Source organism: Chroicocephalus ridibundus, chromosome 1, assembly GCF_963924245.1.
Source record: "Chroicocephalus ridibundus chromosome 1, bChrRid1.1, whole genome shotgun sequence".
In the NCBI taxonomy this organism is placed as follows: Eukaryota; Metazoa; Chordata; class Aves; order Charadriiformes; family Laridae; genus Chroicocephalus; species Chroicocephalus ridibundus.
Genome location: NC_086284.1, coordinates 205,446,073 through 205,462,253, shown reverse-complemented (window position 1 = coordinate 205,462,253; position 16,181 = coordinate 205,446,073). Strand labels below are relative to the sequence as shown.

The following is a 16,181-nucleotide window of genomic DNA, read 5'->3' as shown; positions in this document are numbered from 1 at the left end:
AGAACTGTGTAGCCTGAGAAGCCCTAGACTGCAGTGCACAGGCACAGCTTGGGAAGGCTGTTTCTCCAGAACGGACTCCACGTTTGGTGGACAGAGTAAAGGGTGTTCATTATAACCTCACTGAAAGAAGAGGAAGGGTCAAAACTGAACTCTCTCAAACTCCTGTTTGCAACACAACAGATAGGCTTGGTTTGAATTGGGCATCTGCATTCTTTAGCTTCACCCCAAAGAGAATCGCAACTAAGGAAGACTTAGAAAAAAAAGTATGTTTTTTTGCAGTTTGCTACTAGGGAACACTGATCCACTTATGCTGGGCAGCTACACACTGTCTTTTGTAGTTCCACGAGCTGTTTCCTCTCTCTCACCAACGACAGCACTCCTGAAAAGACGGCAGGTTCATTCATCACCCAAACAACCACCAGCTCTCAGCAAAGAAAAAACCCAAATTTCAGCCACAGTCAGGGAAAGGGTATGAGAGAGAGTGGAGGCTGCTAAAAAGGAAAGAAAACAGATGTAAACCAGCCAGACCTATTAAGGAGCTTCAAAAATTAACAGCTGTGCAGTTCCACAGCAGCAGACTGAAGGAAACCTAAATCCCCTAGCCACCATCACATTCTTTTAATGTGAAATGAATTAAATTTATGGGATATCTAAAATAATCACCTCATTGACCTTCCAACATCTTTTTCTCAGCCTTCCACAGTTCTGTATAATAATGGAGAGGAATCCATCATAGTGACAGACAATCTGCAGGCCATTCATCTACGGTGCTCTCAGGACTTGTCCTGTTTGCATCATCGCTAAATTACTGTGTTCCTGCATCAATACACGAGGCAGCAGAAGCAAGACTGAACAGATTCTAAATCTGATAATGACAGAGGAGCTTTAAAAAAAAAAAAAAGACTATAATTTCTGTGGATTTGTTAACCATATAAAAGTAAACTAATGCCTATTGGAGCGCTCAAACAGTCCTGCGCAGAGTCCCAGCCTGTTTGGAAATTTCCACCAGTGAGACGTTCCCTATCCTAGAAGACGCTGCGAGTGACAGCTTAGAGACAGAACAGCGACGGAGTCACTTCCACTGAAAAAACAAGCAAGCTGAAGGAAGGCCCTACAGAAATGACTCTCCTTTACAAAATTTTCAGCAAGCACTCGTATAAAAAAATGTATAAGTATCACCTACAGCCCTGTGGTGGTATGTGGCGATGTGAGGAAAACAAGTATCTAAAAAAAGTATCATTTTCAATTGCCAAGTAGAAATTCAGAATTGATTAGCTAAATTAAGCATCTAAACCATTAAAGGAAATAATGGTTTAAAAGAAACCAATATGTTAAATTAACTGCAAAATATAGAGCGTTTTTATTAGAATAACAAATTGAATCTTAGCAAGTGAAATGTAAGGTTTAAAAGCCTAATCAGCTACTTCCTCTTAGTATTTTTTTTTGTTTTGTGGAACACTACAATAAGCAACGGTTCTGTTTTCTTATATGCCACTAGTTAAGAAAGCAATCAGTGTACTGAATCCTTTAAGGCAATGGCGTTGTTCCATACCCCACACAGCCCCAGCAAACACCTCGCGCTGCTCCGGAATCAAGCCAAGGTAGCAGTACCGTAGGCTAACTGCCAAATTTGAGAAAATGAAAAAAATAAACCTGATATTCAGTCAAAAATTAGGGCACACTCATTAACTGGAAACGAAAGCATTTATCTTGTACAACTTATACTTGGTTCATAACTAGTGCACATTTAGAAATCATGTGAACTAACTTTCTGCCAAGCTGACGATCTAATGCGGATCATGCTGCCATTAGCAAAATTAGCCTTTCAGTACACACAAGAAGTTCCTGACCAAATCACAAAGTACTGCCAGCTGATGAATAGACCCTGCACAGCGCCTGAAGCTGTAAACTTGAGTCAGTTACTTTTGTTTAAAAACTAAAAAATCCCTCAAAACACTTTGTTTCCTTTCATTCAGAACAAAAATATGTTTTCAGCTTTTGGGGGGCAAATTCTCTACTCGCTGCCCAACAACCGGTATGGGTCACCTCTGGGGAACTCCACGGAAAATAATTCTTCTTCCCAATGAACGGCAACCTTTCTAAGGGAGCCTCTGCCCTCCCGCGATGGGGCGTTCTGTGCTTTGGTGGCAGATTTGCACGGGGACCTACATCCTCAATATTGCCCTGCCTAAGGCCACGCAGGGCACCTCCTCGTTAACGTCGCTCCCTCAACCCCACCGTCCCGTCTTCCTGAGAAAGACTGAGATCCCCACGCTACAAACATGTTTGCTCATATGTGAAACACAGGGGGAAAGGGGTGGAGGGGAATTATGACTTTTAAGTATATCTCCTTAGAATTTTCTAGTATTGAAAACCAAGAAAGAAGATTCTTTAAAAACTCATGACTTGGTGGATAATCCAATATCTTAAACCTCAACTGTTCCACTTGACCATGACTGTACTAAAGTCACCCAACCAAGGCACATTTTCTTTTGTTGTAATCAGACCCAAGTTACATTACAGAAGGCCTGAGAAAGCCTTCTGCCTTTCTGTTTTAATGAATTTACTTCCATAAAAATTTATATTTGGCCTGTTGACCAGTTGAGAAATGCATTAAACACTAATTTCAAGCTAAACAGAATGTGTACTTTAAAAATATTTTACACATGCTAAGAGTGTGAAAGCTTTCTTATTCATATATGCAAACTGGCATCTTAGAGCAAAAAAAATCAAACCAAACCAGGCGACAGCACTTTATTAGTACATTATTTCTGAGCTATAGAAATATTAATGAAGACAGACAGACTATCTCAGAAGATGAACTACAACATCACTTACCTGAAAGTCTTTTGTAAGGCTTGTTACTGCTTTTAGTGCCATTTTGGTGTTTCTTGTCTATTGATGGAGCTATAATTCCTTTGCCGTTCAGAATCTTTTCTGGTGACGGTGGCACTGACTTGGATGTCAAACCAGATTTAACCAAGGTTGGAGCAGGTATGGTGGATGAAGAGGCTGAGGAGGAGGTGATGGTGGTAGTGGTTGCAGAATTCATTTTAACATTGGCACCATCTGCCTTCACTAGGTTAGGGATTTTCTCTAGACTGACTACTGGAACAGGAACGCTGCAAAGCCAAAGAAAAATCTTCAAGTTGTATTTTCTGTACCAAAGATTAACAGTTACTTAATCCCTTTCCACAGATATAAAAATTTTGATGCAAGTGACACAATATCCTTAGACCAGGCTAAAATGAAGTATTTAGTACCATTACCAACAATTTTTGTTCAATCAAATGTTTACAAGCCTGGCAGTGCAGAGAATTATAAAATCAATGTTTGTGGTTTTTTTTTCTTAAGATTGAATCCCTACTATTCATAAGCAAAATAAGTTTTTGGTACTAAGCAAAACATACCCCCTTACATATATGGTCCCAAGCCTTTAACACAAGCACATATCAGGTACGTGTATGCTGCACTAAACTCACCCCGATAATGAAGTAGTTTGCTAACAATATTAATATTTTGAAATAAACACAAAAATAATTCATCTGCTTAGATGCGTCTGAATGACATACAAGTTCTGGAAACTAGGAGAAAAGAGATTTTAAGCACAGAAATCTTAACAGCGGTCCCTTCAAAAGCATTAAAATCCTTGATGAATTGAGCATTATTAAAGTGTATTTTCAGTAAAATCTTAGGAACTTAAAAATAAACATTCCCAATATAATTATTAGCTTAGTCGGCCCTTTTCAGAATACAGTTTGCAATAACTAACTTTTCCTAACTGAACTACCACGACAGTGTATTTGTGACACTAACTAATGTTACTTTCTCAATTTGGCAGCAAAAAAAGATTGAGACAAGTTATTTTCAATTCCAATGTTATTTTAACTTTTTTGGCTCCTATCTGCATGAGGAAATATCCAACAACGATAGCTGCTTTTTACCTACCCAACAACTCCAAAATTGGATGTCTTGTGACTACGAATTAATATATACATTATACACTCCTCCTGACTGAAACAAACCCAGAGAAAAAAATATTAATTAAAAAAAACCCTAAATTCTCGAAGCTTTCAACCCAGGTTTCATTGGAGGCCACAAATGAAAACATCTCGCTTGATTCAATTCTTCTCCTACACTGCCTGAACAGGTGATTTAGCCAAATAGCCAACTATCTTCCTTGTAAGCAAATTCCCATATGGATCATGCAAAAATGACAATTTTCAGACTATCATTACACAGTGAACAAACAGAAGAAACACAAGCTTTCCTAAATACAAATGCAGTGGTGATGTTTAAAAGGTAAAATAAATTCCTCATCTAGAAGCATGAGGGTCTCCTTAACAGTATTCCCGTATTTTCCTTTCTGAATTGCACAGAACTAAGCTAACCTCCCTAATTTTAATCCCCAGCATAAAGGTGTCAGTCGAGGAGGCTGACCCATACAGAAAAACTTAAAACTTGGTGAGTCTTTAGTCTATTATTATCTTAAAGATTTAATTTTATGTACACGCTTAAAGGCAAAATGAAACATATTGATAAGGAGCGTGAAATTACTCCCTAGCAAACTGTACTCAAAGAACAAGGGGTTTCTTGCACATCGCTGCAGTGATTCTGCATGGCAGCGCAGAGCTTCTACCAGGGCATTACCCCTGTGACATTTGTTAAACACACAACCCCTGGTAAGTCGGGTATGTTCTGAAGCACGCTGGCGTGCTGCAGCTCAGGTCAGCAGAGTTTCTTGACGGAGACGACACCGTTGTCAGTCTCCCAGGACAAGGCACCATTTGCCTGTCTGCACATCACTGTACGGTTTGGGGCTTCCCCCCATTCACAAGTCTCACATAATTTCAGTCTATTTTGTCTGAAAAACGGCACCTTTGCTGCATTCTTCCTATGGAAGGAACTGTTAAGAGGTATGGAGTTTCTGGAATCAGAAAAAGACGACTTTGAGATGGCATGCTCCATGGGACACCCTTCGGAATCACGGGAAGCAGGGTCCAAAATCACTCAAGTCTTGACCTTCCTGGTCTACTGCAAAACCTCTTTACAGCTGCTCAGGATGATACGCAGAAAAGTGCGGCGTGTGTGGCTAGAGAGGATTTTTCCATACTGGAAAGCTGGTAATCTTTGTTCTAAGTGTATTTTAACATAGAAAAATGTACAAAACCTGATATAAGCAATATGTATATAAAACTGAAAAAGAAAAGATTTAGACACCAGGACATATTCTGGAGCTGAAATTATATGAAACTTCCATACCCTGTGGTACCAAAAATACAGCAGGCAGCTAGTCAGAATACAGATCTGACTGCAATGAAATATAACTAAGGAACTAAGCAAAAAAATTTGACTTGCAAAACCATAATTGCATGAAGTATTTCAATGAATGCAGACATGGAGCTATGAAAGAGAATTTGATCCTTTACTTTTTTAAACGGCTCTGAATTTATTGAGTTAAACGATAGTCAAAAATTGTAACAACTCAGGGTAGGAATTAATTTTTTTTTTCTTTCAAACTCATGGCAATTAGATTTTCTGAAAATAGGAGAATTTTTTTACTCTAGATCACGTAGTTTTACTTTATAAAAACTACATGAAAAGACATGAACAAATCTTAACACCCAATTTCTAAGATATAGGGCCAAGTGTATTATCTGGTCTAGTAGTAAAATAGAGTTAATAAATATGAAAAATGTTTCTTTCTTTTGCAGTGCTCAGAACCTCAAATCCTAGGGCACATATGGACGGATCACCGTGATAATGAAAAAAGTCCAGGGGAGGAAACATTTTTGCTTAGTTTTGTTACAGAACAAGTCAACCTTCATTATGCAGTTTATTGCAATGTAGAAGAAAAAAGAAAAATAGTCCAATATTTGAAGACAGGCGTTCTATAGGACTCCTGGCAGACTACAGTAAAGTATTTGAGATTTTAGAAGCTACAGGTGGCAACTTCCCCCCCCACCTTTTTTTTTTTTAAATTAATGTAAGTGGGTACTGCATTCAACATTAAGGATCTCTAGTTTCATGTCAGCATAACACAAAGATAAATCAATAACTAAAGGGCCAGCTGGAAGCTGCACAGGACCAGTCATCATGGTCAACTACTAAGGACTAAGAAGGGAAATAAATCACAAATGCTTATATTTATATTCGATGGTTAAAGAGAGTTCTTTTCCCAAACTGAGTTTTTTGAGCGAAAATTGAAGACTACTTTAAGAAGTTTGTTAGAAAAAAGAAAAATAAAGTTTTTAATCACATTTACTATATTTTTAAAAGAATATTTGAACAAAGAGCCTGTTTAGATTTATTAAAGACAACTGTTGAAAGGGACAATTAGAAAAACAACATGCAACAAACATAAAAACTGAGGACGGGCACCTGACAAGCAGTAAAAATTGGGAGAACAGACTATCGCCAAAGATATGTAAGAAAAATCTGTATTCAGTAAAGAGAAGTTTACTTTTTTTACACAACAGAAATTCTAATAATAATAGCAGCATCTAACTAAGGGACAGCAAAATAGTTATTAGCGATGCAAAAATGACAGAATTGTTCAGAATTTCTTCTATACTAAGAAAGAAGCGTGACAATGCTCTCCAATCAGATAAAAATGCTTTTTGATTCCCTCAGTAAATGTAAAGGGACAGCTGAAAAATCATGATTTTTTTTTTTTTTTCGCATAAGCAACTCTGGATAACGTGGCCATGAGTTCCAAAAGTGTTGGGTCTCAGCATATTATTTCCAATTGAATCTTGGAATATTTCGCAACTTAGAGAAGCTAGCTGAGTGCTGCTGTTGCATCCACGCTGAAAACCCAAACCAGAGTGTCTTGGAAGAAAAAATGGAAAAAAAATAATAAAAATAAACTGAGAAACAATTAGTTTACATGGTTTTGCTGAAAATGAGACCTTGGCAAAGAAATCTGGTTTCACTTTTTGATGAGGTTACCAGTTAAACTGACAAAGATAACTGTGAAAACGTTCCAACTTTTGAGAGGCATTATAAAACACAAATAAAAACAGTTTAAAAGCAAATGTTAAACAACATAAAACTAAAAACTAGTTTTTCACAGATTTGTAATTCAATAAGGGTGCTGGCTAGGGGGACTTTTTAGCCATCGTTACCAAGTCTGACATGACTGAAAACTTCACGGGTCTTCAGAAATAAATGTAAGATTACTGGTAACAACATTTGCTGTTGGAATCAGGATTGAGGGAAACCAAATAATGAAGAGAGAAACCAAATAATGAAGAGACAAAGGCAGTTATAAAAGGTATGGAGTGTTTGGTAAAGTTCATTCGTTCAAAAAGATATTTTAATACAAGCAAATGTGAAGTTACACATGAAATAACAAGCTATTCAGTCTGCAGTGAAATATGGGGAAACAACATACTGAAAAATAGCGAGAGAAATATTTAGTGGGCACAGTGGATAAGCTATTTGAACCTTTATTGTATTGCTGTTCTTATATTAAAAAAATTATACAGAAAATTAGATTAAGGAGCAAATTTGATTTTCATACGTCCCTGGTTATACTGATACTGGAATATGGCTTCCAGTGTTGCTCATCAGTGGTTCAATACCAATGTTGATGAATTAGAAGGAAACTAGAAAAAGGCTACAAAAATACCTGAGGGCTACACAAAGTCCCTGATTACGACAGGCTTCAAAAGCTCTTTCTCTTTTTCAGATAAGATAACTGATTTTCTTTTGTTTTCTCATGTTCTTGGTCAGGCAGCTGGACCAGATGATCATTGTAGGTCCCTTCCAACTGAAATATCCTATCCTATCCTATCCACTCCTTCAGCAGAATCTGTGACAAACTCCCAAAACAAGAGTGAATTTCCCTCCTAAGTATCTTATGGCAATGTTCTTTTAGTTCCAAGCCATTGCTTGTCAGTGTCATTCCCAAGCAAGAAAAATAACTGCAGTATGTCACAAAACTCCTCATACCCAGAGCTCCTTATTAACTCCGTTTTTCTTTCTTCAGGCTTTTTAAAACTATTTTTCCTTGCTGTTATGTAATTTTGCTGGGTGGTTTTTTTTTTGATCATTCATAACTGTATTCATTCTAAAATCTCAGACACTCATTGAACACTTCAAATTTGTGAGAAAAGAAATTCACAAACATTTAAAAACATAAAACATTGTTCTATTCTAAATTGCTGAGATGGTCTCTACAGCGTAACAAAGTATTTGTGATTTAGTGGTAAAAATATGTGCTCCAAGTTAACTCTGATGAATTTTTATTCCAAATCCATGCTGCATTAGAAATAGCCTTAAATCTTGACTAGCTTCACTTTCTCAGCCTCAGTACGAATAATGGTATTGCCTAACACGAAGAAATAAAGACTGAGAGATGATTAAAAAAATCCTTTGAAAGGTGACATTATAAATTTTAAATGACTACCCATAGTTATACCTTTGTGATTCTATTTCTGCTTACAGTAAGAGTGTCAGTTTTCTACATGTTGATGAAAACCACATAATTTCCATCTCATTTTCTTCATTTTCAAAACTTCTGGCAGGCAATGGCTAATCCTTGTGGAGGTCAAGGCCAAGGAGACTCGCTTCGGCTGGTATCTCAGGGCTCGCTTACTTTAACACTTTACACCAATTTTACACTGCCTCAGGATCACGGTCGGGTGGAAATGAACATCCTGTAGCATCACAGCACCAAAATGCCCCAAGGCAGCACTCGGAAGCTGCGCTGGGGCACGGCAAGCCAAGCGGCATCCTTTGGGCAGGTCAGCAGGGAGGGAGAGAGCTCCTGGCCATAGGAATGCCTTTTATAAAGGCTAAGTATCTGGGGTATTCTTATTAATTAAGATCATTTGTTCATTATTATTGCCTTTTTCTCCCTATTTCCTACCCTTTTTTCTATACCTCTTACCACCTCAACCGCAAGCTTCAGAAAACGACGGTTTACATTTCTCTTGCGCACAGCGCAGTGGTGCTCCAGCACTGCTCCAGTCTCTAAGCGCTGCTGTATTAATAGCAACAATGTTAGAGATACAGGAGAAAAAAATATCAGAGCTGACAGATATTTCTAGATGATGTATTCACAATAATCCTTCATATTCCAACTACAAGAAGGGAAGTATTAAAACAGCGGCTACAAAAATGAAACAATTCCAGACCTCTTTAATCTGATCATTCTGATCATGCTTTTTAAAGTATTAGCCGAGGAGCAACCTGAAATTCTGCAGGGCATCTTTGAACAACACAGCATGTGAAGGAGAAAGAGGGCTGCTCAGTCAATGTTTACGATGATGACTCAACCAAAAAACCCCATAATGGATTAAACAACGGAAGAGTTGGGTCTCCACACAGGCAGGCATGACAACAGACAGACCTACTGGGCCATGCTGCTGCAGAGGCCGTTGCTGAAATACTGCTAAATGTAACAGCTAACATTTAAGAGAGATGCTGTATGAAAGAATCAGGCAAGCACAACAAAGGTTATTCCAGGTCTGGAGAGCAATCATTACAAGTGATACAATTCCTGAATTAAGCTAATTTGATAACAGTCTGGAAGAAGCTATGTCAAGTAAATATTTGTGGCGTGAGAATACAACGTAACAGACAAAAGCACTGAATAACTGGAAGCTTCTGAGGATGATAAACCACAACACGCTTGGATACATGATGAATCCTATTTGCATTTTTGAGACAAATGCATTTTGTGTCGATTGAGTATTTCTTTCAAAAAGATAAGCGGGTGAAATTCTATGGCTTGTACAGACAGCTGAATGGAAGATATGATCTTATCTTAAAAAAAAGAATAAATTTTATGAATAATTTCTCCTTTAAGAAAATCAGACCTGATGAATAATTTCTAGAATTCTAAATAAAAATTACAATCCAGTAATGAAATAGGAATAAACACTTTCTTCCATAACAGCTGTCAGCTCTCTATAACCTGTGACGATTATCAGACTGATTTTATTCTTTAACAAGTCATGTAATCCAAGGCACTTAACACTAAATTTTGAAAGACAATTTCACTGATCTCCGCTTTAGACTGTTTGTGATTTGTTTTGTGACGATTACAATATCATTAACTACTATATACCTCATTTTTCCCCACTGGTAAAACAAACCCACAGTATTATCTCCCAGCTGAGCTGCAAGAATTAGGTAATTCACAGGTGCAACTACTGACATACTCGTTGCTAAAGCATTAACAGAGCAGTACAACAGTTTTAAATGGCTAAATCTACCTTGTTAATCATCAGACAATGTTTGGGATGTTCCCCATAAAGGGAAAAGGGATTGGTGGAAATGCTCAGATATTTTGTTCCTGTCCAGCTTTTACTGACTGACAGAATGCCATCTGTTGCCAGAAGGGAAAATATTGTTTATAGATTCAGTTAGTATGCTGAAATGTGGATATGTAAGCTGCTGTCTGTAACACTAGGATGAGAAACAGGTTTATAGTCAATAGTGTTAATATTCTAAAGTTCTTTCTGATTTTGTTTTAATTAGACTTAAAAAAAAAATCCTCTCCTGTATAAATCTCCTCTTCAACACTGAGAAGGAAAGGGCAAGAATTCAGTCAAGGATACTTTTCTTTAAAACAGTAAATGAGGCACACCTTAACTAGAATAGCCTCTATCTCCTCACTGCATGTATGTAATCTAAACATCCAGATCTTCTATTTTCAGAATTATATACCATAATTATCCAGAATGCACATCATGCTTTTAGAGATGGCAGGTTCAGATCTATAGCAAGATTAAATTTTTATCAAGTTTGTTCCAGTGCAAGGTCAATTCTACAGCTAGGCAGAAGCTGCTCTCTCTGAAATCGCAAAAGCTAGTGCACGTTTCAGGCAGAAAACACGAGCTATTACTTCAACATAATTTGAGTTTATGTTTTGTCTCATGAGTCAATGGTTTGCATTAAATTATTTACTGCTTTAAGGCAGTTGTGTCCAGAAACCCTACCTAAAATCATGACCTTCTTACACTAGATATTACATATAAAAGGAAAGGATGTTTACACAGTTAGCAGATAAAACTTAAGAAAAAGGAAGTCTTACTATCTCAAGTTTACAGACACAGAACTGAGGCTGAGGAGACTAAGGCGTAACAGCAGCCTGTGCAGAACCAGGAACGGAACCCAGATCTCGAGTCACCAACCTAGTGACCTAATCACAAAGCATCTTTTCTGTAGATAACAAAACAGTTTTTTATGGTATAAAATAGTGACCCAGTTCTGCTTTCATTTACATTTTTGCAACTCTGCTGCTATCATCACAGTCACAGGAGGATGGGCCTGGCAGTCTCAAGGCCTATATGTTTATATATATCACAGTATATGATGTAAGATGCCCCCAAAATAGTGATTTCTGCAGCCAGAATTTTCTTCTGCCTTCTTACAAGGCATCAAACATTATCAAAATACAGCACAAACTCCACCAGCAGCTGCTATTGAAGATAAATGACTATAACCAGTAAGTTTTCATGAACATCAGTTAAACCAATATTAAGAACTCTGCAAAAAAATATCCTATTGTTTAAAAGTATCAGTTTTAATGGAAGTTTTACATTCCACTGTAATGGAAGACAGACCTTAAAGATAGCAAACTGGGTCAATATCTCACTTGCTATATGCATCTTAGAAAAGCAGACAGTTGATGGAACATCAGAAAAGCAATCCAGTCCTTTTTGGTCTTCCTTTATATATACGTATTTTTAATTTAAAAGCATGCCAGTTTCCTCCCTTAGGAAATGTAGAGGCTTAAACTGTAAACTTAGATAGGAGTTTTTGTTTTTTTGTTTTTTTTTTTTTAATGATTGTGAAATATACATAGAGATACTTGCTAGTTTTTGAACACCAACATCTTTGGTAACTATTATTTTTGGTACTTACCATGGTTTATCCCGTGATACTTTTGAAGGAAAGACTGTGTGCTGTTTGCTACTGGAGGTAAGTAGATTGTCTTTGGGCGTTTTGAATGGCTTTGAGTTGCTGCTGACAGGGTTATGGCCGCTGATACAGGATTTCGGTTTCATCTGTACTAGGGATGTCCTGGAATTGCAGGCTGGAGAAGCTGGAGAAGGGGAAGGTTTACACATTGAACCGTGTCTTCGTTCTGTAATGAAAAAAATAATAAACTTTACAATATTTCATAGGCTAAAAGAAAAAAAAAGAAGCCAGTGAAGAGGAAATTGTTCCTCTCTATGCTAGTTACAATGATTTCATCGCTCCAAAGAAAATCAGTTCATTATCGTTGTCAACGTAATCAAGCCAAATGATAATTCAACAAAATCAACTCTGTGAAGTGCTCTGAAAAATGCAAACGTAGTAAAACAAATGCTAATATAATAATCCACCAGAAAATATCACCAAGAAATCTCAAACCATTTTTTAAGCAATATGCAACCACCAGCATCATGTGAGGTACGCTAGGTGTCCCAGCTCTTTCACGTAAAGAGGAAAGTAGGTAACAACAGCTCAGATGACTCGGTGAAATACACTCTGACAGACATGAGATTGCTTCTATAATGGTTTATGAAGAATTCATGTGATCTGGTTATTGGGCAGTTTACTTTATGACTACCTTGTTTCGAGTTTAATGGGAAGCTATAAGGAAAACAACTGGAAGACTGAAAAGTAGCAAAAGCTCTACTGCTCCCAGACCTTCCAGAGAAGCAGGCTCCGCCTGGTTCGTAGCTTGGAGGTTACCTCCAAACACCAATCAAGGTAAAAGCTTACTTTTTTCCACATAGAGCAAACGGCAAGTGCAAAAAAGCAGGAAGTTCATGTATCAGTTACAAACATTGCATCTAGAGGTCAGGCCCTTGTGTAAGCTCTGCTCGCGCTCACACGAGAGACCTCTTAAGTACTGCAAAAAGCAAGGCCTTGCTGGCCCCACAACAGGAGAACAGGCTTCAGGACAGACAGACAGCAGTAAAATTGTATGAGTTCGGTTATAATTATTATTATTACTTTAAAATCTAAATGTCCTGTCCCTGATATAGTTAAATACAGAGATTGTTTTAACAAGGTATTTGGTCATTCTTTACAAATTTTATACTTCTCCGGTATATAACCTCCAGCTGGATCAGAGTATGCTGCAAAGACTTGGTGCTGCGAACTTAAGCACAGCTACAAAATAATACAAGAGACGGGAGCTGTTTTTGCCGAGAGATGCTATAAATCCTTAAGAGACCTGTCCCCCCAGTTGCGGTAGCTCCCTTTCCCCGACGGCATCACCCCGCAGGGAGCCAGCCCCGGTGCTCCCCAGCTGGAGGCAGCGGGCGGCAGGGCCAGGCTGGGGGAAGAGGAATTTTCTGGTCTGCAGGACCGTGCCCGCAGCAGCTGACTCCGGCTTGCGGCACCCTGGCACCAAGAGCCTCCGCGGCAGGGGACAGCCAGGTACTGCCGCTACTGACACAGTAATCAAACGTAGCAAGTGTAATGTAATTATAGACCGAGAACTTCGGACAAGCTGGAATTTCTCCTTCAGCACGCAGTGATTTTTCCTCGCCTAAAGCCTTCAACACTTCACTTGAAGAATCCAAGTGGGTGCTGCTCCTTGAGCTCGCACAGCATCGCCCCGGCAGCCAAGAGCAGGCTAAGGATGCAACAGCGACCTGCTGCCGCTGCAATGGAAGGGTTTGCGTTTACATCAGCAGCCCCGTGCTTGCCAGTTTGATATTTCAAGGGTAACTAAGAAAAATTTTCCCACAGAGAATCAAAACATGACAATTTGTCTGGCATCCTCACAAGTAAAAACTTGCCAGTAGCAGAAGGATTCATCCATGATTAATTTGCAATAGACGAATACCTCAAGAACAAAGATAAATGCTTACAAAATTTTTTTTAATATATAAATAAAAATAAATAAATAAAGAGTATTCCAAACTGTTTCTATTATACCTCCAGTGGCTAAATAAAGGCATTTTCTATTAAAGATCAAGCACTTCCATATGATCATAATCACAGCTTTAATTGCAAATGCTGAAATTCTTCCCAGATTCTCCTGCAACTGAAGAGCTATAGTCTTAATTTTTTTTTAAATACAAAAATATTTTTTATTTAAATACATAAATATTTTTTAAATACATAATTTTTTTTTTTTAAATATGATCTCGCCTCACACCCCAAATGCCAACTGTCGTTTGCTGGTTTTCACCCCGCCACACACCTCAGCGTGCAGCCTCTGCCTTTAAAAGTCCTTTGCAGGATGTAGTTAATTTACATTCACTTCACCTCACACTTGTGGCAGCAACTGTTTAAGCTCTGCATCTGCCTCTGAAATGCAGAGTTCCATTCACAGAGTATTTATTTCATTAAATAATAGTTATTGTTTCAAGACTCGCCAACCTTCTCAGCAACTACTTAATTTTAATTAGCTTAATAAAAATTTGCAACTTTTCCATTAATTACTTAAGGACTGATGAAAAGGAACTGCTATGTAATGAACAAACACAAGCTGTATATAAAGTGAAACTTGGGAAAAAAATTTATTTCCATACACAAATTATATAAATTCAGGATTAATTACTCCAGTCTTCACGTCAGCTACTGGTTTTCTCAAGACTGACTGCCTTCCAGTAAACTGTGTCTTCGATATCATCCCTACGGATATATTTGGAAGTGAAATACACTACTCTGTTATTAAAATTAATCTTCCGGAAAGACGGACATTCAAGATACTGACCATCTAAAATTATATTTTAAAGTCATCTAAGTATCACATACCATAGCAAATTATTTTTTAACAGTCTCTTTACACTGAATTTTCAGTCAAGCTAAACATTTGGTGCTTTTCCCTAGACAACTTTCTCAATTTATTAATTCCCAAGAGCAAACCAGTATATTAACTTTGGATTTTTTACTATAACATAGAAAAGGAGGGAAGAGGCACTGTTGTGATATGACAATGTAATAAAGTGCATGCCACGATTTTAAATAAATGTTTACTTGAAAGACTGGGAAGGAAAAGATTACAAGATTACTTATTTTATCAGAGTGTACCAGACCGGTGGTCATTCTTGCAATCAGAACCGACTGCTCTATTTGGCGTTGCCTTCTACCTCCTCAAACCTCCCTCTGCCCCCAGAACACAGCTACATAGTCTTCTACGTTTTAGACAGACCCCGATACATATTTGAGAATTATCAGCATTACCCAGATTCTCTTGAAATTTCCTAGAAGCAAAATAGAAATTATGACCACTGTAAAGTCATACAGGAGGAAGAACATAAATAGCCAATGCCACACAGCTGTCGGTGTCCTCAGATGCTGCTCCGACGGGGAAAATCTGCCCGTTTGCTCACACAAGCAAGCATCACTTTAGTGTCAGCAGGAGAAGGTAGCAGCAACACCTTACATTTAGGGCCACTGTAGAGCACTAGAAGAGTAACTCCTTCCAAGGGGGTAGAAAACCCCTGTTTGAGCTGGGCAAGCACGGCCACAGGAGGCTGGACTTGCCAAAGGCGTGAAACCTCACAGAGAAATCTCAATGGTGGGGGCACAAATCATAACTAAATACTGGTATAGTCCTTCTCAAGAACCATTGGGTTGCCTCCTGCTTCCTCCTTCCTTACCACATATGTGGTAGTGAATCTGCCTTAGACATTGGTAATAAGTTTCAAAGAGAAATAATAGGAATATATGACTAAGCAAGAAGGCTGTCAGCTGTCAAAATCAACTGCTTAAGCACTACCACGCGGCAGTGCTCCTCTATCAAACTGAGTTTCCTGGTTACATCTGTTTTTTAAAAATTTATACTAATTTGTCTATTTGTATTTTACATATATATAAAAATATATAAAATTACAATATAGAAATCCGCTATTACACAGCCTATGTAAGAAATTATTCTGTGAATAAAAGACATTTGCACACCAAATAGTTGCTATAAAATTTGATATTCACATAATAGCACATTCAGGAGACAACCAGCCATCTGTGTAAAAATTTCTACGCTCATTTGCAGTTCACGTGTAGATAGATCAGATCTTTCAGGGCAGGTGAACTCACAGACACACACAAATCTGGACATGGCTGTCCCTGGTTACATACACAAGTGGCATAGTTACTGGACATAAATGAACGTAAAGTAGGCTCATGAAAATTTTTGCCCCTAAAAAATGAAAAAATCTTGCAAGGCAACTAGAAAACCAGTTATCACTCATAAGATACTAACTTAAATTCTACAT

The 16,181-nt window shown here is 37.9% G+C and overlaps 1 protein-coding gene across 8 annotated transcripts in view; it reads right to left on the bottom strand.

Moving 5' to 3' along the window:
- ATXN7L1 (ataxin 7 like 1) overlaps window positions 1-16,181 on the bottom strand; it is a 119,596-nt gene that overhangs the window by 22,460 nt on the left and 80,955 nt on the right. For all 8 annotated transcript variants that reach the window (XM_063323445.1, XM_063323444.1, XM_063323451.1 and 5 more), the window contains 2 exons: window positions 11,881-12,103; window positions 2,839-3,122 (listed from right to left, as the gene is read on the bottom strand). In XM_063323445.1, coding sequence (XP_063179515.1) covers window positions 2,839-3,122; window positions 11,881-12,103 — 507 coding nt within the window. The remainder of the gene's footprint in view (window positions 1-2,838; window positions 3,123-11,880; window positions 12,104-16,181) is intronic.